The sequence below is a fragment of the Falco naumanni genome, chromosome 4 (genome assembly GCF_017639655.2).
Source record: "Falco naumanni isolate bFalNau1 chromosome 4, bFalNau1.pat, whole genome shotgun sequence".
Classification (NCBI taxonomy): Eukaryota; Metazoa; Chordata; class Aves; order Falconiformes; family Falconidae; genus Falco; species Falco naumanni.
In genome coordinates, this window is record NC_054057.1 from 69,571,598 (window position 1) to 69,597,316 (window position 25,719).

Genomic DNA, 25,719 nt, shown 5'->3' on the forward strand with positions numbered 1-25,719 from the left:
GTTCCTAGGTATTCTTTCCTGGAGAGTAATTGTCTTACCATGTACTGCCTCCTACATAGTTGGGTTTGATTTATATCAGCATATACCACTGTTTTGTTAATTACAAATTGCAAGAGAGAGCTACAAACCCAGTACTTTATTTTGAGGTATAACTGTTTGCAGAATGTGTGTTTGAACTTGTGTGGTGATGGCTCATTATATTTACAAATGTGAATGCTAGTTGTAGAACTCCAGTGGAGTTATAAAAGAAACCATGGTTACATAAATATTATTTCTAGGCTGGTTATAGGTTGTATCACAGTGAATAAATACAGCATAAACCAAGACAGGTTATAAATGCAGAGGTGTAAGAGTAATCTGATCGATAACCTGTTGGTCTAAGGTAGGATTAAGCATACACTTCCCAGTGGTGTTACTGGGACATAGCTATATGAAATCCCTGCCACCCACATGGCTATTGTGCTAGCAAAAAAAAATTCTTTCAGCTCCATTATAGCATGGTGTGAGCTTAGGCTTTGGTGCTAGCCTGTGCACCATCACGTTTAGCAATACTTAGGAGGGCTGTAAAATTCTCATGGGGATGGACCCCACAGCCTGCAGTGCAAGAGCTATTCCTAGTAGCTATGTACCAGACAGATCTTTGTCTAAATTGTTCTAAAATCCTCCCAGAATTCTGTAACAACGTTAAGCAGCTCGTTCTTCACTTCACTGATATTGCAGAAGGTTTTCCTAACTACCAGCTAAAATTGTCTTTCCTGAGGTTAGACACAGTTCTTGCCTTCAATTGCCATATAAAAAAAAAAAAAAAAAAAAAATCTGTGATCTTAAAACCCACCTTTTTCTTACATCATCGGTTCTGTCTGTCTTGTAACTCAAACCCAGTTCTAACAGTCCTTTCTCATTGGTTTTACTCTCTCTCTTACTGTTGTCGTTGCTCTCCACTGGACCCTCTCCAGTTTGTCTTCATCTTTCTTAAACTCTGTTAGCAAAATAAACACCACCTTTTAGCTGGGAACTCACCAGTACCAAACAAACAGAGCAAAAATGTTGTCTCCTCTACATGGTTCACTCCCATCTTTCCCAGAATACATGCTATTGCTGTTCTGCACTATCTGTGCAGTAGATTTTTACATTATGTCATTTGCTGTGAGATAATGAATAATGCAAATGTTCTATCTTCATCCTTTAGGCTCAATCACAAGCTGGAATACAGACTCTGTCACAAATACCTGCTCCTATTTCTTCCTCTGGCCTGGTCCAGACAGCACCTCAGATGCATACTTCACAATCAAAACAAAATACCATTAAGCAGCACGCACTTGGTCAGACCCAACAAGTCAGAAAGGTTTGTGGATAGCAGTAAGCATTAAGATAAATAGTTGTGTAATCTAATTCTAGGCAGTGCTTTTAGAATCTTTTATGTGTCATCTGTGTCTTATATAAATGATGTTTGTGATACAATGGGGCTTGTAACTCCTCCTCTTTCCAAAATTTTAGTCTGCAGGACTTTATTTTCCAGTTGCAAATAAATACGTAAGACTAAAGACTTTTTATCTTAGTGGTACTCTTACGGCACCACTGTTAGTATGTTTTTCCTCATGCTTGGCACAAGCGGTATATTCCAGTTTCTCTTACTTGCCACTGGCTCAAAATAGAAGATATCCTTGTAGAAGGCTCTTAAAGAAAGCTTTTACCTATGACTTTAGAGACTTATTCTTTTATAGGAGTTCCTGTTAGTTTTCCTACTTTTCTTGTTGATTTTATCCTTGCTTAGAAAGCAAGCTATGGATTCAGATACGGAGGATAGCAATTTCATGAGTCAAAACGCCACCATACCTACAATAAAACTCTTCCTGAGGAATGCGGGGAATGCTACAGAGAGATCCTTTTCTTCCTGTCCAACCGAAATAATCAGCTCTCAAATTTCCCATTCCAAAACATATGTTTATCAGCAGTGGGCGCATGACTGAGTGCCAATTCAGCACCAGTCATCCCAAAAGAAAAGGTTTTCTCCACCTTTGAGCCTCTTCCAGGCTGACCTCTACTATTAGGAACTCAAGAGATTGGGTTTGGACATTTATTGCTTCTTTATCAGTGTTATCGATTCTAAGGCTCCTATCACTTAGGACAAGGTTTTTCAGCCAGCCCCTAGGAAAGGATAATTCAGAAACAACTGAAATTTCAAGATGAAGAGGGTAACTTTTGTGGTATGTAACAAGACTGTTACAAAATGTCTCAGCCTTCTTCAAAGCTCCTACTTCATTTTACACAAGTGCATCATAAAGCCCACGTTCTGATGTGATCTGGGGCTTCTACCTGTGCAGCACCCTCTAATCTGCTTTTACTAAGGCTCTTGTCCCAGATAAGAATTTATCTTAGAAGATGTATGATTATGCCCTGCCATTCTCTAGACAGCTGACTAAGAAAGGGGAACACAGCTAAATGAGCATCATCACTCTTCAGACTACTTGTTCAATCTGTTTAATTTCATGGACATTGAGGTTACACTACGGAATTCAAAACTGACATATATACAAAAAGCAGGTTTCATCCAGGTTCACCCGGATTTGGTAAGGGGTTAATCTTACCCTGTTAATTTGACAGCTCTCATATAGAAATTTTCTGTTCATCCTGAAGGCATGTACTTGTGCCAGAGACTAGCAGTTTGCATCCCTTGCTGTCTGGAAGTTCCTTGAAACGACTGCAGGAGAAAACCAAAATTTGTACCCTCTGGTATTTCCCCCCGCCCCCCCCCCCCCCCCCCCCGTTCAGATCAGTTGTCATGGAGACGCCTTAGTTCCCAGCAGACTGTAGTCTGTATCTGGCTATCCTGGAGCTCAGCAGCCTGCCTGTCCTAGCTGCTTGTCTTACCTATCTACTACTACAGGAAAGCAGGCAGCATAATTGCACTGGTTTTTTACATCAGAATGTAAAATACTGATGTGATACAACAGATCAGGACAGTCTTCATGCATTTGGCATTAGATCTATACCTGCTGTTTGCATTTCATGAGATTTGGATATTTCAGCAGGCAGACTAAGCTAATGAACTGAGAGAGTAATGCTACTTATTATTTAATGCTTTTTAGTGAAGGTGGTTTTCCTAATAGTGATCACCTCCATAAATAGTTGTTTTCTAGAACTGATGTCCCTTGAATCCATCTAGACTTTCTCAGGTAGCTCAGATTTTTATGCAAACCAGCTTATTATTCCATTTATTTTCTCCTACACACTTGAGGTGTCTTCACATTCCAGCTACCACATGTCCCTTGTTCTTCATTCAGTAACAAGGAGACATCTTCACAACCATTCATCTCAGTGGTAGATAGCTGGAAAGTACAACAAATCTCACACAGGTGATTCAGGTGGCTAACAAAAACTGTATTAAACCCTCTCACAGCAAACTTAATTTGGTATATGGACTGTACTCCACAAAGGTTATCCTAGCTTTATCTCCATCCCCAATCTAAGGTTTGTTGCACCTTTGTCATAAAGGTAGCTGGGAGCGTAAGGTTCATAAAGGTATTTAAATCTGAATTTAAAAGAACAGTCTTATGCATTCATACATTCATAGCTCCTCCTCTCCCTTTAACTTAAAAAGTATGTTAAGTAGGATACCGCTTGGAATCATTTGCAATGAGTATATGGACTATCAGCTAAAGAAATAAAAAGTTTATATACCAGTAACCAAATTTACAAGTTGATACCCAAGTTCATCAGTTATATCTTTTGCCTCTCCCTCACTACTCAGATACATGTAATTAAAATAAATTAGAATTACATGACACAAACCAAACCATTCTGTCATAAAACTGGCAACACAGGGCAAGTGTGGATATAGACTGGTTTGTATCAGGCCAGAAAAAAGTTCATTTTATTGACTGTCCACTAGATGGGGAGATCGTGCATACTGTGTTAAACTATTTCATACTCTTCTGAATGTAATTTGCCTTACACTTCCTGGAAAAATCACAAAAAAATATCAGGAGTGAATTGAATGCATGTCACAGCAAAACGTTTCTTTCAAAGAGTAACTGTTCTAGATGTACAAATTATTACACGGGAGGGAAAAATTGGTACAAATAACATTCCCTTAATGGGGAATTTAAGCAAGCAAGTATTTAAAAAAAAGTCTTAAACTTTATTAATGTCATTACTGGATGTTATTAATTAAAAACAAACAAACAAACAATGCAGAACCACAACCTAAGACTGATATATTAATCCTTTACAGGTTTTTCCACCTACCACATCAAGTACAGTATTTTCGTACCAGACTGCACCAGTTACAACACCTTCACAATCTTTTATTAATAAAACATCAAACTCTAACATTCACACTGGTGGTAATCAGGTCCCCTCTGTGCAGAATGGACCTGCTACTCCTAAGGTAAGGTTAGCCCAATAGTGTTCCATGAAGTTCAGTTTTATATTACTGTTCTTAAGTAACATGTGACTATGTACAAATCGAGTTCACTCAAGGGGGAAGAAAGATTTGTAGATATTAATCATGTATGTATGTATGTGTGAGAAAAAGGACTCTTTTATCCCTCTTTATTACCTCTGCTATTGTTATTGGTAAATATGTAGATTGGTACGATAAAATAGGATAATCTATAGAACTCAATGTATCTTGAATTCACTAAAACATTTTGTTTAGTTATTATTTTGCTATTTCATGCAGCCTGGCTCTCCATCTCAAGCTCAGCCTTATATTGTTCAACAATCCCTCTTCAACAACACCGTATCCAAGACAAAAGATCCTCCTCGTTATGAAGAGGCCATAAAACAGACCCGCAATATTCAGACATCACACCGTGAGGTAGGGTGTTTTTTTCTCCTGTTTAGTCTATTAAAAACACTTTTTTTCTTTAGAATTATCAAAGCCATTGCTTATTTCAGTTTTTTGTTTGGTCTCAAGATCTTCTAATATACCCTGTTCATACTTTCTTAACTGTTCAACTGCAGGACTCCTGTTTCATGATTCTTTTTATTAAAGCAACAGACATGTAAAAAAAGTCTTCCACTATCCAGTTGGTGATTATATATAACTGGGGTAATGCTGCTATTGCTACTTAGCGATAACTGACTTGTTTCAAGGATGTATGATACGCAAACTTCAAACTTAAAAGAGAGAAAATATATGCATATTTTCCAAAGTGAGTAAACTTGAGAATGTGTCTGTGTGTTTATACACACTTAGACAAACATACATGTACATAAGCCTAATGCTTGCTTGGAAAGAGTCTGTATTTAGTGAGGTAGATTAATATTCCTACAAAGTGCTTTGTGAGTTTACTGTGATACCCTTCATGTTGGAGGAAAGTTGCAACAAAACTACTGAGTATCCCTAACCTCATGCATTTCAGAACTATCCCAAAAGATAAAAACCTTGTAGTGACATAGTATTGGTTGCTGGTTTTGTGATGGCATACTCTCAGGCAGAAGCATGGGTATGTAATGCCATTTCAGATGTTCTTGGCATGTGTGAGACATCCTCACAGTGAAGGCACGCAGGCCATCTTATGTGACTTTCTCACCAACAGTTAGCAAAGTGCCTCCCCACTGAACTCTTTTCAGGAGCTAGATATCCTGATGACAAATTACTTCCCATCTCTGGAGTATTACCAGTGTTTTAAAACTGTCATAAAAGTCTCCGCTTCTCCTAGAGTGCTTATGAAAGAATAGGTTTGTGGGGTTTAGTTACCTTTTAAGATTCAGATATTCAGGAGATGGCTGTTCAAACCAAACAGATAAACAGCTGATGAAAGCTTCCCCCTGTTAAAAAATAAAATTTACATGATAGCTACTCGCAGGGTACCTCCAAGAGAAAGCATTTCAGGGTGCACCCCACAAAGTCCTGCAGTTAAGATATTTACCATGGTATAAACCAGGGTTAGTACTTCTCCTTATCCCTAGTTTTCTGCACCTCTCCTCTAGGTTGCCTTCATGAAATCTTTGTCTTGCTTTTCAGATTTTTTTCCTATTTCTTTGTACTGAAACTGACTACAGGGATTACCAGTGTCTCTCCAAACTATTTCTCTGTTTTCTTGATTGACAGATTCATATGAAGAATTTTAGTCTTGATCATAGGTTAGTACTTACGTTCTATTGAGAGAAGCTAGGACCAGTCAGCTTAGGAAAAAATACTACCTGAGAGAGAGTAACACTTTTGTTATGCACCACAGATTTCCAGTGCACACAGTCAGCAGATGGATGATCTTTTTGATATACTCATCAAGAGTGGAGGTAAGCTAATTAACTTCTGTGTGATGTAGAGATTTAAAATCTGATAATAAAAACTCAGTGCTCTGTAATCAAAGGAATGAAAGAAAAGAATTCTTCCAGGAAGAGGAGGTAGAAGCTGTCCAGCCTGGATGAAACTAGTATTTCTGAAAGTTTGCAATAATTATCTGTTAAAGAAAACATTTACCAAAACACATACAGTCAACCTGCTGTGGAGCTCCTCTGCTTGTAAATTAGCCCAGGCAGACCTTTGCAATAATGCACCCAGCATTCAAACGATTAAAGTAACACCTTAGGTTAGCACAGATGTTATTTATCAAACTTGGAAAAGTTGAGCAAGTCCATATAATGTATATTAAAATTATACAAAAAATAGAATAAGGTAAGAATCAAAGCATGTTGATACTAAAATTTCATTAAATATAATCATGTATTGTCAACTGTAAACATCAGAGCTACTTCACTGGAAAAAGTATGTATGAACTACATAGAGACGTCAATGAGTAACAACTTTCTATGTCAGTTGAAATAAGGGAGCTCTCAAAGAAACTGAAATATTGAAGTAATACAAAAAGTAGCTTTGCAGTAAAAGGAGGCAGCTTGCAGGCGTAATTAGGCTTTGTAGACTAAGAAGCCATTACAACACTGGAAAGTGTTCTGGTGCCAAGCAATTCAATTAACTTTATGTTTTGTACTGCTGTCATACAAGGATCTTGACAGCACTGATTACTAGGACAGAAGTGACTGATTGTAAGCTAATAGAAGATTTTTAGACATATTCTAAACATCAAAGTATTTTGTCTTTTTCAAAGCAAATTGCAAAGTCAGCTGAAGAAAACAGAGTAGACAGTGACAGACTGAGATAAGTGACCTGTGCATTGAACAACTCCAGATAAATTTAAAAATGCTTTCAGTGCTTTTATTAAAATATTGCATGGGTAGTTCAAAGAAGTTCTACCTCTAGAACAGAGGATGTAGGAAACACTGGTGTGCTTCCTTAAATATTTGCTTCAAGTGCTATGTTACTAAACCTATTTGATCCTAAAGGTAACAAATGTTCCATATTTGCAAAGTTGCAATAAAAAACCCAAATGTTTCCTGATAATTTCTATTTAAAGTAAAACATTTGGGGCTCTTACACTTAATGTAAGCAAGTTCTACACTAAAAAATCTTTAGGTTAATAACATACTTCGAGAGAGTAAGAGGCTCTGTTTAGTAATGCTTTGCTTTTACTAAGCAATCAATGTAATAGATGCTCTTAGAGGTTTTAAGGATGTGGGTTTTGCTTGGAAAACTGGTGCAAAATACATTGTCCAGTATATTTTTGCTGGCAGAAATATCACCTGTGCTAGAGGATTTATTTGCATTTTCTGGTCTAATCTTATTTTTGGACTCTCTTCACCTATTAGAATTAATCGGAATTTACCTTGCTTTATTTTCTTTTTTTGTAACTACCACTATCTTACATGCTTCTTAACAGAAGACTAGTTTTAGATTCTAGAATCAGGAATAATCACATTAGGATAATGATCCTAATCACATCAGTTGATCTCTTAAGACCCTCAAATTCATTGAGGCGGACACAGTACTAAACAGGGATGAAACTGAAAATTTGTTCAGGTATTCTTCTCTAAATGAGAAATGTGTTGGTTCCATAATTATTCTAATTAAACAGAAGAATTATAAACACGAAGGAGGTAAAGCTGACGTCTAGAAAATTGTTCCTTTTTTCATCAGTATAAATACTATAATTGGCTGAAGTATTACTGAAGGCAGAACTCTGGAACTTGTTTGAAAATACTTTGTTGTTCATAGAGTACCTGACGTAGTTGGATGTATGTAGTGTTAGCATTACCAGAACAAGCAAAATTACTCTTACTGCATTGAGTTCACTTTGGATGCATCTCAAAGTGAGCAAAAAGGAGTGGAAGTTGTAATACCAGTTCTGAATTCAATAGTGGGTTGTGGTTGGTTTTTTTTATTACAGAGATTTCCCTTCCAATAAAGGAGGAACCATCTCCCATTTCTAAAATGAGACCAGTCACAGCCAACATCACTACAATGCCAGTGAATACAGTGATATCCCGCCCACCACCACAAATCCAAATGGCCCCTCCTCCTGTGTCCTTAGAACCAACAACTAGCTTGTCTGTAAGTTTGGAAAACCAACTTGAAGCCCTCTTGGATGAAACTTTACCGTCAGGTAATGAAATTCCTCAACTGACAAGCAGTAATGAGGACAGAGAGTCATTTTCTTTAATTGAAGATCTCCAGAATGATCTGCTTAATCACTCCAGCATTTTAGATCACTCTCATTCACCCATGGAAACATCTGACCCACAGTTTACCACTAATAATTCTTGTCTGTCTCTTGACCTTCCCGATACAAATTTGGACAATATGGAATGGCTAGACATTACAATGCCCAGTTCCTCATCTGGACTCACTCCTCTCAGTTCTACTGCCCCCAGCGTATTTTCCACTGACTTTCTAGATCCACAGGATCTACAGTTGCACTGGGATTAAGCTATAGCCAATGAGAACACAACCTGCAAGTCTCTTCACAGCAGAGGTCCATTATTATACCACTCTGATTGCAGTTAAGAGAAATCAAGACAGCAGTGTTTGGAAGAACAAATGCTTGAAGCTAATTCCTTGTTGATGTTCAAGTTTACAACAGTGAATTGTTTTATGCTCCTATCAGTAATGCAGATCGGGGCCCCTCTGAAAGCTGTCCTTCACAGATCAAGAAAGGATGATTGTACTTACTGATTAAAAGTACCCCAAGATAAATGCATCACAAATATTTAAGAAAGAAGTTATGTCTCTGACTTTGTAACGCTAAAATGAGCAACACAACATTGCTAAACTTGAGAGGAGAAAAAGTGAGATTTCAACTGTCTGTATTGACACAGTGAGCAAGTGTTTGGGGGAGGGTGAGGTATCACTGCACTTCATTGTTCCTGTGGATAGCCTGAGCCAGTTCAAAATTAATTGTGAGGGCAAAGGCAAGTAGAAGCACTGGCTGGTTCAGTGAAATTTCGTATATCTAGTCTCTTAATTTGTTGTTTTTATATTTTGGTTTTGTGGTTTTTAAAACTCTTCCCCCATTCTTTAATCATGAGGGAAGAATTTAACTGCATCCAAAGGGATATTAAATGTAACTGCAAGAAATCCACTGTAGCTATGCCAGGTAATATTGAGAACACTGAATTTTCTATAGCAATGCTCTGGATTTAGTAGCTAGGTTTTAATGTGTATATCAGACGGTTATTTGTATACTCTTTTAACTTTGTATAGCTTATTTTTGTGAACAGAGGGGAACAGTGGTCTTCAAACAAGAGATTACTATAATGGAAATAGTAAATACCCTACTTTATGTTTGTTTGAGGATATTTGTTAGATCATAGAATCCAGTATCTCAGCATATTAGAACAGTTTGTGGAAGTAGAAAAATCTAATTAATGCTATTGTGCACTATGATCCTGCAAGCATCTATGCAAGAATAGTCCCAATGCCCTCAATAAAAGATGTTTGTAGGATCAGACGGAGTTGCAGGGGACAGTACTGACAGGACAACCATTACTTCTTAATAATATTTTATCTATTGAACAACTTTGTCTACCACTACATAACATCAGGGAAGATAAACAGAGAAGGTGCTCAGTAAGAATCCTAAGTAGCAGTATTGGGATGTACTGTTTTGTGATAAGAAGGCATATTTCATACCTGAAACAGATAATAGCAAAAATTAAGCTCTTACCTCATAGGATAGCACATGAAAATATTCTTTTTTAAAGCCCTTAGTTGTTTTTTTCACAGTCTATTATGAAAGCAGTTGAAAGAAAAAACAAAAAAATGCAAATAGAAGTAAAATACTCTGAAATTCTGTGGTTGTCTCTCAGGTAATAGCTGTTAAATGTTGCCATCGATGTCATAGGCTGATAATCAGACTTAAAATTGGAAATATTTTCTATTAGGGAATTCCTACATTAAGATAAAGGGAAACAGTTCCCTATTTCCTGAACAACGGAAACATAGTATGTTTTCTAGTCTGAAAACTGATCTCATTGCAGAATTCCCTCATTACCACCAATCTTCAAAAATAAAGTTTTGTAGGAGCTAATGAAAAAATTCCCTGAAGCTTTTGTGTATTCCTTAGAGTACCGATATGTATCAAAGAAATAATGAAAACAGAAATAGCTGTTCAGTATTTAGCAACCTCTATCACACTTAAAAAAGAAAAAAAAAAAAACACTACAAAAAACCCCACACAACACAATCATGTTAACATCAAACAAAATATTTTTGTCAAAAGCCATTGTAGAATTAACTGCAAATTTATGTCTGCAGATATACAGTGCAGTCTGGTTTACTAATATTACAGAATTCCACTGGCTTCAGATAAAATAGTGGATTATATCATTGATTCAGGGTTTAAACTGCCATTGTATGTTTGCATCATATCAGTTACCAGCACTTTAAATCATTATATATCTTCAGTAGTTTTACAGGCCAGGATTTACTTTAATCTGAAACTAACTAAAGAAAAAACGATCTATGAAGATTTTCACAATAGAAGATGAAGTTCAAAGACATATTTCCTTATTCCTTCTGCTGTGCCTACACTACTTGAGTACAGTACTAATGTGGACTGTCTGCCTTAAAATTTGATGGTATAGGCCTCTTCAATAACACTGAACAAATACATTCAACTTTTTGCATTCCTTTTCATTATATTATCTTGGGAGCTAATACTCTGAGATACTAAGTGCCCTCAGCTGTTACGAGAATAAGAATTAAGGACTCTTGGTCTGATAGGAACAACTTCAAATGAAATTTAGTGTTCTGCAGTACTGTCAATGTATTATGTGTGATACAGCAGATATCGTACCACATATGTGGTTAGAAGTTACCCTTTTTTGACCCTGCCTTCTGTAAATAAGAGGCAAGTAAATTAATTTTTAGAAGACAAATTAACCTAGAGCAACTGTACTGTCATTTTTGATGTGCATGTAAATAGAGCTTAAAACTGGCAAAGTCATCTTGCTACAAAACTATCCTTACTGGCAATGTAGAATGTTAAGTAATCTATAGGAATCTATGTGCAGAAATAAACCCAGACTGTTGAGATGTGTTGTTATCAGTACAGTATAGCTTTCTACTCTAAAAGTCTATTGGGGATGGGGTGGGGTTGGGGAGTAAAAAAAAAAAAAAAAGTAAAAAAATTAAGGGATCATTTTAGGTTTTGAAGTACAAATATTCTAGTGAAAGGAATGTGTGATTACTTTTTTGTACATTTCAGAATTGTGTATTAAACCTTATATATAATGGTTTGCTTTAGACTTTGTTCTGAAATGTGATATATTTGCCATAGTTATATATGCCTGTTACGGCAGAAATAGGTTTTGCTTAGACTTTTGTGTGTGCATGTTTTACATGACAATTTTTGTAGCACAGACACAATACATCTTCAAAATTTAATCATGACTGTGCAGTCTGACTGTACAGAATTAATATTTCTCATTAAGAGAACAGTTGCAAAGAAATGCACTGGCACTAAATTTGCCATTTAATGGCTGCAGTATACTAACAGAACATTCTATCAAATGCGTTGTTAGTAGATCCTTCAAATTAATTAAGAATACCATTTTATCAGTGTGAAAATCGGAAGTTGGTGTTCACACTTCTAGACATGGAGAGAGCTCAGACATATGTTTTACAAGGCTAGTATTAATCAAGAGGAGTCACATCCATCATTTAAGACAAAAATGGTATTTGTTGTGCACTTTTAGTGCCATTCAGCATTTGTTAAGGCAAGAAAGTTTAGAGGCAAAATTTTGTTTAACATTATAAACAGTTAAGAAATCATTGTCATAAATTTAGCAGTTCTCTCTGAGAATAAAATGAATTTATGGCAGTTGTTCTCTACAGAAATGTAGAGTCTAATACAGCAATGTGGGCTTGCAGAATCAGATCTTTAAAAAGCTGAGGCCACAGCTTTTAGAAATAATCAGTACTTAATACTGAAATTTCTTTCCAAGGTATTTCAAGGAAGCAGGTGATCAAAATAGAAGTTTCAGTATTAAACTTATGTTATGTAATATCCAACATTCAGATGCCTGAAAACTGTAGGCACCATAATTGGAAAACAAGCACATGCTGCTCAACTGTTTTCAAGGCAGAGAAAATGCAATCACAGAATACATTTAACTGGAAGGGCATTATGTAATCAAAACATCGTAAAACTCACCAATGTAAACAAATATTATTTAGATGGCATCTTCAGTGTATTATAAACTCAAAGCAGATTCTATTAAAACTGGAAAAAAATTTCTCCCACTTCTCTCTAGTACACGTTCTGTTAAAACTTTTTCTATAGTGGTCTATTAAATCATCTTTTGATGAATCCTAGACTATACTACAGATGGGGTTTAGGTGATATATGTGGAATGGAGTTGCATATAGTATATACATGGCCAATAAAAAGCATCCATTAAAACCTGAAGTTATCTGAAATACTCCTTTTATACCAGTTTGGTAGGAATGAAGTGTACAACACACCTACATCATTCTGCAGTGTCCAATACTGAATATGAAGACTTTTTAAGTTAAAAGTGCATAAATGTATTTGTAGAAATCTAGCCAAAAAGCCATTCTGGCTATGAGAGCAAATTCTTAATAAAAAGCAGGGAATGGTTCATAACTATATAATCACACTATTTTTATATAAAAAAAAATACAGCTCAAATATTCAAAAGACAGCCTAAAATAAATTGTAATAATAGAAAAATTTAAATAGGAACCAAAGCATTGCCATTTATATTGCCAAAGGAGGCGCTTTGTATTTTGAAGCATAGGAAATTAAATCCCCAAAAGTATTATTGATACTTTTTTAAAAATAAGGATGTAGATATTTTCAAAGCTGTTTTTGATGTTTAACAGTACAGATTTGTTTTTGTTGCTCGAGAAATTTGTATTAAGTAAAAGCACAGTCTCTTTTCCAGATAGGATTTTTCTTCACAGTACTGCTTGCAGTAGAAATAACGCTAACCCTAGTAGGTGTTTCTCTTCTTATTTTCATAGTCGTAATTATGTCTTAGCATCTCATTTTGTGAAAAGGAGAAGACAGACACCTGTCTCTAGGGCCCTCTTCATTTAAGCACTACTTTACTAAATGCAAATTATGGCAATCAGGGCCTTTATATAAGAAACCATGATGCCTTTGTATTTGCTGTTTGCACCCCTAAAATCAATTCCATATGTTTGAATGCCATATGTTTTGCACATTGTACTGTATATATGTAATGCATACTGTATTTTTATATGTGTACTACATTTATCAAATATTTTGTACATAGTGGCAATATTGTAGCTACTGAGAAAATGTTTGATATTTTAGCATTTTTGCTAAGTGTCTCAAATAAAAAAGGAAAACTGTGTTCATTTGTCTGTGCTTATTACTTAAAAGTGGAAAATACCATTAATAGTAATCAACAAAAATTCTGACTCTTAGGAGTCAGAAACATCTAGCCTGTGTTCTAAGTACTTTTCTCTAAAAAAGGAGTAAGAAGGAAATCTGCACTGAGACTCACTCCAAAAAAATGATGGTTTGTCTTCAAAATCAGAGCCAAAATCTGCAAGAATAGGGATTTCCTAAACTCTCAGGTGTTTAGGTATCAACTTTTTGTATAGCTCATAAGCCATATAGTCCTTATTTTGTAGTTAGTCACCGCATTTTCAGGATGTGCAGCTGCTGAGGTTTACCTGCCCTACACTTCTACAATCTACTATTTGAATGAAAAATGACTGTTTCTTTGCCTCAGTTCAATCTTAAGAAACTAAGCGTCCAAGAAGACCTCTCCTGCCACAGTGTGTTTTAGAAGGTATGAACAGTTTGTGAGGGAGTACTTTTCCTAGGCTACCCAGAGAGTAACCCTGTATTAACAGCACAAACTTAAGAAGCTCTGACTGCATACTAACAACTTCAGAGACATACTAAGTAATTTTGGACATTGCCTGTTTTTCACAAGAGCAAAACACCTTAATTAAAAAGTCTTCTGAAGCCTAGCACAGAAGAGGACTTTGAAGTTACACAATGTATGTATTGACCATGTCGGGGTACTAAAGAGATCACTGAACAAGCACTAGTTCAAACCCATCCCCATCAAACAGAAAAACTGATCAAAACTTGAGATGCTATGGTAAGACTTGGAAAAATATAGTGTGATTTTTAGTATGTATTTTTTGTCAACCACAGAGAGTCAGGTCTCTAGCACAATTCTCTACGGATAATCTCTTGGATTAGTCCACACTGTTTGCTGGTGGAGAAGGGAACAAGCTGCAACACTGAAGTCACGCATAAAACCAACAGCAAGGGAGACAGGGGCTCCAGTAAGTGTTCTGACTCTCAGTGCCATGGTGAAAAAGGAAGATGGAAAACCTGAAGTTTCTTTCTTACTCCAAGGGAGATAAAAAGGGCACCTCAAAATACAGAATAAGCAAGACAGTCCAGAGAGGTGCATGCTCCTATCCTGAACCTCTTGTCTCACTGCTGGAGAGGGCCGGTGGAATGGTTCTACTGAGCTGCTCAGATCTGGCCGCATAGTTATATCTCTTAGAAAGCCCTGCCTGTGTGATCAAGCAAGCTTCTGAATATTCCCCAGCTAGTTTAACCTAATTTGTGAGTCAAATGCAACATTTTGTTCACTTAGGCAAATGAACCTTTAAGGCCTCTCAGAGTAAAATCAAAAACTATTAAAATATTGCAGATTACTGGGTGTATTTCACCTTGCAGTACAGACTTCTATTCCTAATTGAGTTACATTGTCACAGATACAGAAATCATCCCCAAGTAAGTTTACATGGGCATTCTTATCAGCTACAAAATACTGCAATTATTTTTTATCATTTACAGTACTAGTCTTGAATTTAACAAGAAAGGAAATAGTGTTTTTTTCATATTTTTCTTAATAGGAGCTACCTGTAATTATAATAACAATAAAAAAAAGTTTTTAAAAAAGTACAAAGAATAAGGCTATTCTGTGAGAAAATAAGGAAAATTGCAGAACTATAAGGCAAGGAAAGGATTAGAAAATTATTTCTGACACAGGAAAGATCACACCCACTTTCATTCACAACCTTCCCAAATTCTACCATGGTTTTCAAGATGTACTAGATTGTGGGATTTTGTACTTGCTTTTTGTATTCTGCTCAGCTTATGTTCTAGAACACCTCCATGCATTTCTTCAGGAGAAAAAGCTATGAGCTGTTCATGCACAAGCTTCTTTTCGTGACAAAGCTGCTTCATTTAAATATTTACTATTATACTTCCTCTTGTTGGAGGCAATCCCCATACTAGATCACCTACCCTTTTCCTTATTAAAGTTCGTTCTTACACTGATAACATCAGAACTCAGCCAAATACTATAAAACCCATACAGTAGTAAGTAGTACCCATAAAATGAACAATTTAAACATACTAATATGCCCTGCAGATTTCATAAAATATCTCTTTATGAACTTTAACCATCCTACAAGTTTGTAGGCTATATATGCCACAAACTTGCCTTCGGATATCACACACCAAACACAAATATTGCAAAACAAGTGCAGCACTTTTTGACTCTGCATGTGTACATTACTGAATTTATAGTTAGAATACACAGATAAAGCACTGGGTTTGGTGCCAGCTGACAATTTGGGATTTTGCTTGTTTTACAAAGACCAAGAAATATAAACACATAACCCTCCCTCCCAAACTGTGTTCATACTAATTATGATGTAAATTCCAAGACAAGATGGACTGATGAAGCTTGAGATTATGCTGAATTAACTTCTTCCACAAGCTAAACCCTGGTTTTCAATAAAACCAGAATGTATTAAACCGTGTTCTACACATTACTATTAACCACGTTCTACTTCTGCCCATTAGCTTGTTCTGTACTATATAAATGTTGCTAGAGTGACATATTTCTTAGAATATTTGTACTCTCAAGTCAAGAGATGCTTCTTTGATAGCAAAGAAGTCAACACAGATTTCCCCACAACCCACACTATAGCCTACAACCCCACTGAGAACTTCCTAAAACAGAATCAAAGTAACAGAGCAGCATCTGAGATGCAACAGCTAGGGTTTAGGTAGCTTTTCTCCTTCAAGTGCTTATCCGTAAATTTATAGAGTAGCTCTAAGAAATATTTCCCTTCACATAAAAAAAATTACCTGAAGATTAGTCCCTAGTCTTCCCTGCAGAAAAAGGACTGCAGGGCCACTCTACTGTAACACTGCATCATTCTTGAATCCCTCCAAGACAACTGCTGTTGATTAGCAGTTAAAATAACAGAAACATTCTTTCATAGACCTAGCACAAAATCTGAGCTCAAATAATAGATAACTGAGGAGCATTTCAGCTACCTCATATCAAGTCTTTATAAATTCAGTTATACAGTTGCACAAATTCTGCATAAACGTGACTGTTCCCCTGTATCATCCTCAAAAGCATCATGGAGATCTGTAGGAAGGCCTAGTTTTGTACACTGAAACAGACATAAAAGCCATCTCCTAAAGCAAAACCTCCATCTCATAAGAGTGAAGCTCAGGGAAGGAAGAAAAAAAATCTGGTGATTACTTTCTCCTTCCAACAAAATCTCTGACATTATGTCTTCAGCACTGGAGTCTAAAGACCTTCCTTTAGGAAATGCATGTTGTGTTTTAAAAAAGATTTCGTCAGAAGAGACCACTACATAAGGAAGAGTCAGCATAAAGAAGAAGGGCTTTCACACAGAGCTTGAACAAGGGTAATGACCAGCATAAGACACTTCCAAACAAAAGTATTCCGACATCAAAAGACACCATGGGCAATTACATGTTTTAAAATCAAATTTACATTTTTAGTTAAAAAAAACATTGTTTTGATAAATTGGCTCACCATTCAACAGCACTTTGTTTAGACAGAAATGCTTTTTCCAGACAGCAGGCAATTTCTTTTAAACCAACTCAAGTTATTTCCACTTAATCTACTCAGATCTTAATGGTTTCAAACTGAATTTTCAATCTCCTAATACAGTTAAGGAAGAACTTTAGCATTAAATACAACTTGTGATGCCAACAGAATACATTTATTTTAAAAATGCAGTGTATTTGAAGAGATACAACTCATGAATTCCACATATAATTCAATTAGTCCTCTCTGCTTCCTCCCACCACAGAACTAGTTCTCAGGTCCCAGAGATACAAGAACACAAATGAAAAACTTGGCTGAGAGTGGCACAAGTACTGTGATGACAACTTACAACTGGCAAGTATGGCACATAAAAGAGCATATTTTGTAACAAGCTAGTCGCAGGGGTCCTCAAACTACAGCCTGCGGGCCGGGTACAGCCCCCCAGGGTCCTCAATCCGGCCCCCGGTATTTACAGAACCCCCCCGCCCCGCCGGGGGTTGGGGGGGGGGGAAACCGAGCAGCCGCAGATGGCCTCCTGCCACTTCATCTGCGCACTGGCCCCCTGTTTAAAAAGTTTGAGGACCCCTGAGCTAGTGGCTAGAAATGGAAAGGCATCAGTCAAACATGATTTATTAAAATCTAAGTCCTTCCTGCTGCCAGCTTGGTAATACTAAGAGTAACTCTTCCTGAGCCTGCTGAGATACCTGGCCCTCCAAGGTCATTCCTTATCATAAAAAGTTACAGGTGTGAGAGCTGAGACAATTTCCACTCCTACACTTTTGAAGTGCTGCAATGACACAATGATCAAGACAAAAGCAGAGTACAACGGCACCATTCTGGCTTCCCAGCTTTCCATAGTCCAGATGAGGGTATGCCCTTTGAAGCTAGTGATGAACACTAGCAGATAAACTCCAGCAAGCGTTGGGGCTGGCCAGGCCATCAGTTATGCCCATAAGGACTGGAAAAACAGAGCAAGTCACCTCTGGGACAGCTGTCCTGGGGTACTTAGCAAACATGCTTAACATGGGCAGACTATCCAGTGAGGTAATTTGACTGATTTACTGCAGGTGAACCTAATTCACGTTGCTCTGCTTGCTGAAACACAGGCACGCATAGTTACCACAGAGAGGCTGATAAATGGCAACTTGTAAAGAACCGAAATTTGTTCATACAGTCAAGCCATCAGGCATAAGCTTTCCTGATGACAGTTCGAAGAATATCCCAAAAGGATACAGATAGATTAATCTTCTAACACACCTGCATTACACCACCACCAAACCGGCAACTCCAATCTCAACCTCCACAAAGGTACCTCTGTTAACATATTTAAATGCTTCTGTCACAAAAAAACAAACAAGCAAACAAACAAAAACCAAAAAACCCAACCCTCCAAAAAGAAAGAAAATAAGACGGATCACAGCTATGGTCAGCAACCCCACAGGTCAACGCACAAAATCCCTTCCATCGAGGAAGGTGGAATGTAACTTGGGTATCCAGCAAAAGTTTCATAGGGAATTTGAAGGGATCTCCACAATGAACAGTAAATGAAAACTAAAAGCTTTGTTTCCTGGTCACACTTGTAAGTATCTAGGAGACCAAATGTAGAAAAACACGTATTTTAGTACCTTTTCTGCATTTCACAACACGAAGTTTTTATAGGGAACAAGTACCAGACATTTAGTGACTTTTAATCGGTATTTACCATTTAATTATCCCAAGGTTTTGCATTTCTGCTCCTTCTCTCGGAAGAGAAAAGTTTTATTCCGCGGTTCACTCTCCCCTTCCCTAAGCGGCTCTTACTGGTCCGAAGGCGACTGCATCGGTGCCGGCACCACCGCGATCCCGGTGTGCGGGTGCCGCCTTTCGGCGCAGAAGCCCCGCGGCGGGAGCAGCGCTCGGCCACCGCAGCCCGGCCCGGCCGCCCTCACAGGCGGGGGCGCCCCGGGGCCTCGCCGGGCCGTCGCGGGAAGAGGGCGCGGCCCTTGCAGACGCCTCCACAAGCGAAGGCGGCAGCCCCCCGCCGCCCCCCGGGAGAGCGGGGCTCCCTCGGCCGCCTCTCTCAGACGCCGCTCGCCGAAGGGAACCCGCCGCCTCAACGCCTGAGGGAACCACGGCCGCGCGCGCCCCCCGCCCAACAGCCGCCGGGTACCGGCGCAGGCGCGCGGGGCGGGCCGCGGGGGCGGGGCGGGGGCGGCCGCCCGCTGGCGGCGCGCGCAGGGGAGAGGGCGGCTGGCAGCGACGCCGCGCGGGAGTGGCGCCAGCGGTAGAAGGGCGTCGGGAGGCACCGTTAACGCAGGCGCGGTGGCCAAGTGGTAAGGCGTCGGTCTCGTAAACCGAAGATCACGGGTTCGAACCCCGTCCGTGCCTCGGGGTAGTCCGCGCCTGCGGGAGCTCTCCCCAGTCTTTTTAGCGGAGGGAAACGGCGCCGGGCGCGGGATCGCACCCCGCGGTAGGATCGGGCCCCTGGCGCGGGCAGCGCGCGGGGCGGCGGCCGCGCTCCCGCCACTCCCCACCGCGCCGCGCCCGGCAGCGTTGCAGCCACGGAATCGTTTACGCGCAGGCGGCGGCCTTGGGGGTGGCTCCGCTGCGGGCGGGAGGAGCAGGTGTCTGCTGCGGCCCGGCGGGAGCCGCGTCCCGATCCGCCGAACAAGCAGAGCCTCTGCAAACTCGTGAGGAGATGCCCTCCGCAGGCTGCAGCCGCCAAGGTCATCCTGTCATACCTGGTTCTTTTCGTTGTCTTTTTCACACATGCACCTCCATACACACCCCCATAATTAATTTAATTATTTATTAACTCAGTTCTGTCCCCTGGTTAGTAAGACAGGAGGTTTCCCCATCTGTACCGCTAACTGCTTAGGAAGGTTATTTGCCATATGGATAATGTTCACATTTTCTGTTTTTCCCAGCAGACCCCCGTGGTGCTGGAGCTGGGTGGGGCAGGGGCGCTGGGTACAGGGGCAGGAGCCTGCGGCGCTCACCCCACCCCCAGCCCATACAGCCACCCATGCCGCAGGCCTGGCGGGACCACTAGCAGCCACGAAGCCCAGGGCGGGGACACTGGCGGGACCCGCCACCAAACCCACAAGCACAGTTAAGGGCTGACAGCACGTAAAGCCATGCTAACAATGTAAATAATAACAGCACTACAAATTGAAGGAAACCTGTATTGATTCATGTTTGATATTTGCTTGCCATTTGAAATGTCACTGACCTTTGATTAGTCTGCAGAGTCATTTTGTTTTCTTCCTGACAAATATTCCTCTCGTGGTCTGTTGTCTAGAATCAAACCTGTGTAACTGCTGTACAAGCCAATATAACTGTCATTAACTATTTACACTAGGTTTTGTAAAATCTTTGAAAAGAAAATACGTAAATTCTGTTGGTAGGTCAAAATGGTTATTCAAGTTGTATTTTGGTCTAAAGAAGGGCTGTAACTGTTTATTCAATATAAGGTGCTTTGCCCCCCCCAAAGACTACGTGTTATGATGATTATCTACTGTATCAATTACATGTAATTAAAATTTATATTTTTTGCGCTTAGTTTACTGTCAATATTCACAAGTCTCCAGAACTGTTCTTTATCAAATTTGGCGTAACTCTGACGAAGCATCAGCAGAGAGGCAATCATAGTGCTTACCTACCAGCTCATTTTTGAACTTGATAATGCTGGTATGGGCAGTGTTGTCATGGACTTCAATCTCCCTAGAGAGAAAAAAATATAAATTATTGATTTTAAGCAGTGACAGTTTCAGCACAGAGCACTTGCAAAACTACAACCCAAAATGTTCTAAATTGGTTTCTATTTTCTTAGATATTTTTACTCATGGATACAAAGGACAGTGAGGAACAGCCATGTCCCTGAAGCTGCTTTCATAAAAGGGTTTTCAAAACTGAACACAAAAATAAAAAACTCAAGGACAAAACATGTGTCTGATAAATACTGCTTTCTGTTACTACGACCTCAGGGATAAACCTGGAGAGGAGCCACTCTGCCTGTGATGAGTAATGCTTTCATAAATTCTTGCTTGTTTATTAGAAATATATTTACAAGATTAAGCCAGGTATGCACGAGAGCTACAGCTGTGTCTCACCCACGTAACAACGGTTTGAGGCCTGTGAGTCTGCGCTACATGGCACACATAGAAATCGGATAATACAGAACCTGCTTTTCCATAGTCTGCAGACAGAACTTACATTTTGCTAAATAACATTGCTAAATCATTAGCATGTTAATAATGTTACTAAGTAACATTTTAAGATGTTTTCTTACGGTTATTTACTTGAAATTAATTTTGTAGCAACTATCTATGAAGTCACAGCATCAGAGAAACTAGTGCAGACCAGAAATCGATAACTGCAGTAGCAGTTAAGATGTAGAAATAATTAACATCCCACACAAGTTTACTGCCATGGCATAGATTCATTTACATGATGTTAAACCTTTCTGAAAGCATCACTATATTTGCCTTCGGCTTTCCCCTTTCTAGACAACACAATGCCCAAATTTTAAAATCTCTCCTTTTAGGTCAGGTTTTTCTACACCTCTAATGACACTTTTAATTGTCCTTGCTGCAATCTCCCAGATCCTCTCCATTTACTACATATTCTTCATGCAATGAGGACCCAAAGTGGACACACTACTGCTCCTTACCAACACCAAGCAGCCCACAGCGTTTCTACACCTCACGACTCACAGGAGGATACCACGAGTGTTGAAGTGGGAATTTGCATTATGTGTACCCAGCAAAGCCTGCACTGCCGTAGTTAGAGTGCTCCGAGAAGCTGCATCACATCACATGATGCAAGTCATTATACATGAGCACAAAATATCAGAACTGGCACACATGGCCCAGTCCCCAGGCCGGACCATGTGATGTGAAATTTAAGCTAGAAGCTTCCTCTGTCACCAACGACCTTGGCAGCACTCTAGCCCTCCTGAAGCCCTGACCCCAGCGGGGACCAGCCCTGGAGCTGGAGGAAGCCTGCGGTTCCCTGTGTCACCAACCCAGCAGGGCAGGCCCGCAGCAAGTGGCTGACGAAGCTGAATCCCAGGGCAGGATCTGTAGCATGGAGTCATGCAAAATGAGTCCTCTCCTTAATCCAGCTTCTATTATCCATTGTTGCATCACTTTTTAGAAATTATTTAGACACTGTGCAGTCTTATTGATGATAATTTTTGTTGTTTTAACAGAGCCTCTTGTTGCCTGTTTGAGTTAATTGAATTTTACATGTGACAACCAGTATGACCAACAGAGGACAGCACATCCATTTCTTTTAATGATCAAAAAGATCCTGAACTTGAAGCTGCCATTCACTTTTTCGCTTGGGAAATGAGAGTGACAGGCAGAGTAGAGCAGTGTGCCATAAGTAAGCCAACCGGCTTAAAAAAGCCTTTTTGCAATTAACTAGAGCTGGTTTGAATTCCAAGAGATTACTTAAAATAAATCTCCTTCTAACCAAGCAGTATTTGCCAGCGAAACACTATGGGTTCACCTCGCTAAAAGCTGGGTCTGTATTTTGGAGTAGTTATTGAGCACTGCGGTAACAGTTAAACGTACTTGGGAGTCAAAGCACACTGGGGATTGTTAGGTGAAATCTGCTAATTCCCCTTCAAAACTGCAGACAGACAAGGTTTTTTGATTAATTGTGTTTATGAAACACTGAAGTAAAGCCAGACTCCAGTGGCTTTATTGCATTTGATTTGGGGGCAGAGAAGACTCTGCAAGTCATAATGAAATTCAAAGAACAAACCCAAGGATTTCATGTGGCCAAGGGGAATTTCATTATGGAAATTCAATTAACCTGCAAGAGTTGCACACACTGAAATCTATTACCTTTCCCCAAAAGCTGGCTATTGTGGCTTTTTACAGCAACCTTTGCTATTCCTTGATAAATAATGCCTTATTACAAATGCATTGACATCTTCATATAATTAATAGCATATAATAAAATTTTATCTGTTATTGCTTTGCAAACATTCCTTTCTGCTTCCTATTAAATGTATGAAATAGCATTTTTTTAAAAAAGATATGGCTAAAGAAGGACTGGGTGTTAGACACAAGCACAAAGCAAATGTACAGATTTAAGAGACATGTGAGGAATAATAGTGGCGTGCAGTGCAGGTCCGCTGCAAATCACGATTTACATTTGTCAGTCAGGGCCTGATCCTGTGAATTGCTGAGCAGAATTAATTAACAGCCTAAGATACCATTAAGTCAATGCGGACTGACAGTGTTCAGCAGTTCTCAGTATTGGGGGGCCCTTAAATAAAAGCCTGCCTACGAATTCCCGTTCATGTGAGTAACGATATTGCACACATCTACAGTGATAACATGAATTATTCACATCAGTGTAGCATGAAAGATCCAACTTGCAAAGGCTATTTAAAATAACACATGAACATTAATTTGTGTACCTGTGATACAATAGCGGGTTATCATTTGGCCCACTTTTCACTCGTATGTGTATTCCTTTTATTTGCTGTGTGCATAGGTCTGATAGGAGGACATAGAGGAAAGTAAATACAGGAGACAGACATCTATAAACATTAATAGGAAATGAGGACGGGGGTTACTGATTAGCTCTCTGCTCATATGAAACTCCTAGATCACATCGGAGAAATGTGAGTTAAGTGTTTTACCATTCTTCTTTTTTTAACCATTATCTGATCAGAGAAGCATGAAAAACACTTTATTGCTCACTAGGTATTTTTTTTTCCTGTGCTAGGAGCCCTCTGCAGGAAGTGAAGCTGAATTTCACATATCTTCCCTTTCTGACGTCTCCCGAATTTCTAGGAATGCCCCTTCCCTGTTACTATATTTGGAGGTAGTTTCTAGGAAAAAAAAAAAAAAAAAGAAAAAAAAAATTTGGGACGGTCTTGGACTCACCACACCTAGTCTCGGAGGACTGCGAGCCCCGGGTCTCCTGGCACGGCGCCCGCGGAGTTGAGGCGCTCACGGCTCGGGCTCAGCAACTCCCGGCGCAGGCTGCACGTCTTTGTAGCACTGTTGGAGGAACGAGCATGGAGAGGGAGTGGGAAGGGGAGAGGTGTCTTTGTGGCAACAATGAGTGAATCTTCTCTAGTTTTTTTACTGGTGGCTGCTCTTTTTTTTCCCCGTGCACTTTTTTTGTTTCCTTTCTTTTTTAAAGGAAGAGGATCTTAAGAAAAAAACCCACAACCTTCTCTGCATTACCCCCCCCCCGCCGCCCCGCTTCCCCCTCTCCCCCTCCCCTTGATGTGGCCTCTTGTTTAGCTTGTGGCGTGACCGTGATGAAGAAATGTTTCTGGGCGCCTGGCAGGGTGATCTTTTTATGTAATGAGTCAGGATTTTGCCAACGGAAGGAGCCGGCTGGGAGCGAGGACCGGAGGGCTGTCTCCTTCAGGAACGGGAACTGCCGGGCGAGCGGCACCCTCTCCTCGGGATCCCCGCCCGCCTCGGGCGTCCGTTTATTCACGGCTTGCGGGGGCACCGGCAAGCGGTAAGTTGCGCTCGTCTTCCGCGCCCCGTCGCCGCCGGGGAGAAGCGTGGCCGCCCGCACGTCCCCGCCGCCTCGCAGGCCCGCAGGTGGGGCCGCGCCCTGCCGCGGGGATGGGGCCGGCACCTGGGCGGGCGGCACCTGGGCGGGCAGCGCCGGGCGGGCCGGGGCGGCCGCGGCAGGGCGCCCCAGGCTGCCGGTGGGGCGGGGGCGGCCCGGCGCGGAGCCGCGCATCCCGGGCGCCTCCGGCACGGCGGCACGTGCCTCGCGCCCACCTGCCGCAGGCCGCGGGGTCGGGGCCCGCCTGGCGCCGCCGTTTCGCCGGGCAGGGGACGGGGCCGCCGCGCCGGGCGCCCCCGGCAGCCACAGGTGTCCGCTCCCGCCGGGGGCCCAGCCGCCGCCCGCCGCCCGGCTGGGGCCGCTGGGCTCGGCTTTCGCCGGATGTGAGCAGCTGCGGCCGGGCGGGCCGGTGGCGTCGGTACGCGGCGGTTGGTAAGCTCGTGTGCAGCAGCAGCGGGGAACATCTTCTAAATCATTACAGTCGTAAATAAGTCAGTTAATTCCTCTTCCTGCAGGCCGTCTCTTTTATTGTAACGTCTCTGCTTTGCCAGAATGCTCATCAACTTCTCTGCGCTTCCCTTTCAAGGTGTGTGTGCTGGTTACACGGCAGCTCGGCCAGGACAGCGTTCTCTGGGTCTGTCTTCTGGTTATTGAAAGCAGAAGTGTAACAGTGGCTTCTCGAGCACACTGATCGGTTTCTTTTAAAGTAACTGACAGCATTTACCTATTTCACTCATCCAAGTGTAAACTACAATGCTTTTACACTCGGACTTTATTTAGAAGTTCTGTCGGAATGACACACCGAGGATTTAGAGAGTATGTTCCTTTTGTCTCCACGCCTTTACTTTTCCTCTCCCCTTTCAAAGAAGTTCTTAAGAAATGTAATGCTGAGGGTAGTAAGATTTAGACACATGGCTGAATACTTGAAACCACCACTGGCAGGGGGAGGAGACCTAACTACAGGGGCAATATTTTCTAGTTTATCGTACAAAT

General features: G+C 40.5%; 1 protein-coding gene, 2 long non-coding RNA genes and 1 other non-coding gene across 14 annotated transcripts in view; 3 read left to right on the top strand and 1 right to left on the bottom strand.

Annotated features, from left to right (window-relative positions):
• The window catches only part of MRTFB (myocardin related transcription factor B), an 85,312-nt gene extending 71,623 nt beyond the window's left edge, over nucleotides 1-13,689 (top strand). For 5 of the 8 annotated variants that reach the window (XM_040589882.1, XM_040589884.1, XM_040589886.1 and 2 more), the window contains 5 exons: nucleotides 1,190-1,345; nucleotides 4,235-4,390; nucleotides 4,685-4,822; nucleotides 6,189-6,249; nucleotides 8,235-13,689. In XM_040589882.1, coding sequence (XP_040445816.1) covers nucleotides 1,190-1,345; nucleotides 4,235-4,390; nucleotides 4,685-4,822; nucleotides 6,189-6,249; nucleotides 8,235-8,773 — 1,050 coding nt within the window. In that variant the 3' untranslated portion in view covers nucleotides 8,774-13,689. Of the gene's footprint in view, nucleotides 1-1,189; nucleotides 1,346-4,234; nucleotides 4,391-4,684; nucleotides 4,823-6,061; nucleotides 6,250-8,234 lie in introns of all 8 variants that reach the window. The other 3 variants (XR_005827321.1, XM_040589888.1, XM_040589887.1) reach the window with 3 other exon arrangements.
• Nucleotides 1-24,173, bottom strand: part of LOC121086315 — a 29,644-nt gene extending 5,471 nt beyond the window's left edge. Inside the window, exons 1-4 of one of the 4 annotated variants that reach the window (XR_005827327.1) lie at nucleotides 21,842-23,105; nucleotides 20,402-20,892; nucleotides 5,708-5,778; nucleotides 836-979 (exon numbers count right to left, since the gene is read on the bottom strand). This is a non-coding gene — a long non-coding RNA (uncharacterized LOC121086315). Of the gene's footprint in view, nucleotides 1-835; nucleotides 980-2,467; nucleotides 3,330-5,707; nucleotides 5,779-20,401; nucleotides 20,893-21,841; nucleotides 23,106-24,077 lie in introns of those variants that run through there. The other 3 variants (XR_005827326.1, XR_005827324.1, XR_005827325.1) reach the window with 3 other exon arrangements.
• Nucleotides 19,408-20,724, top strand: LOC121086319. Its single transcript, XR_005827333.1, has 2 exons — nucleotides 19,408-19,502; nucleotides 20,097-20,724. It is a non-coding gene; the product is annotated as an uncharacterized LOC121086319 (long non-coding RNA).
• On the top strand, nucleotides 19,486-19,557 carry TRNAT-CGU. The gene has a single exon. It is a non-coding gene; the product is annotated as a tRNA-Thr (tRNA).
• Nucleotides 24,174-25,719: the final 1,546 nt, after the last annotated feature.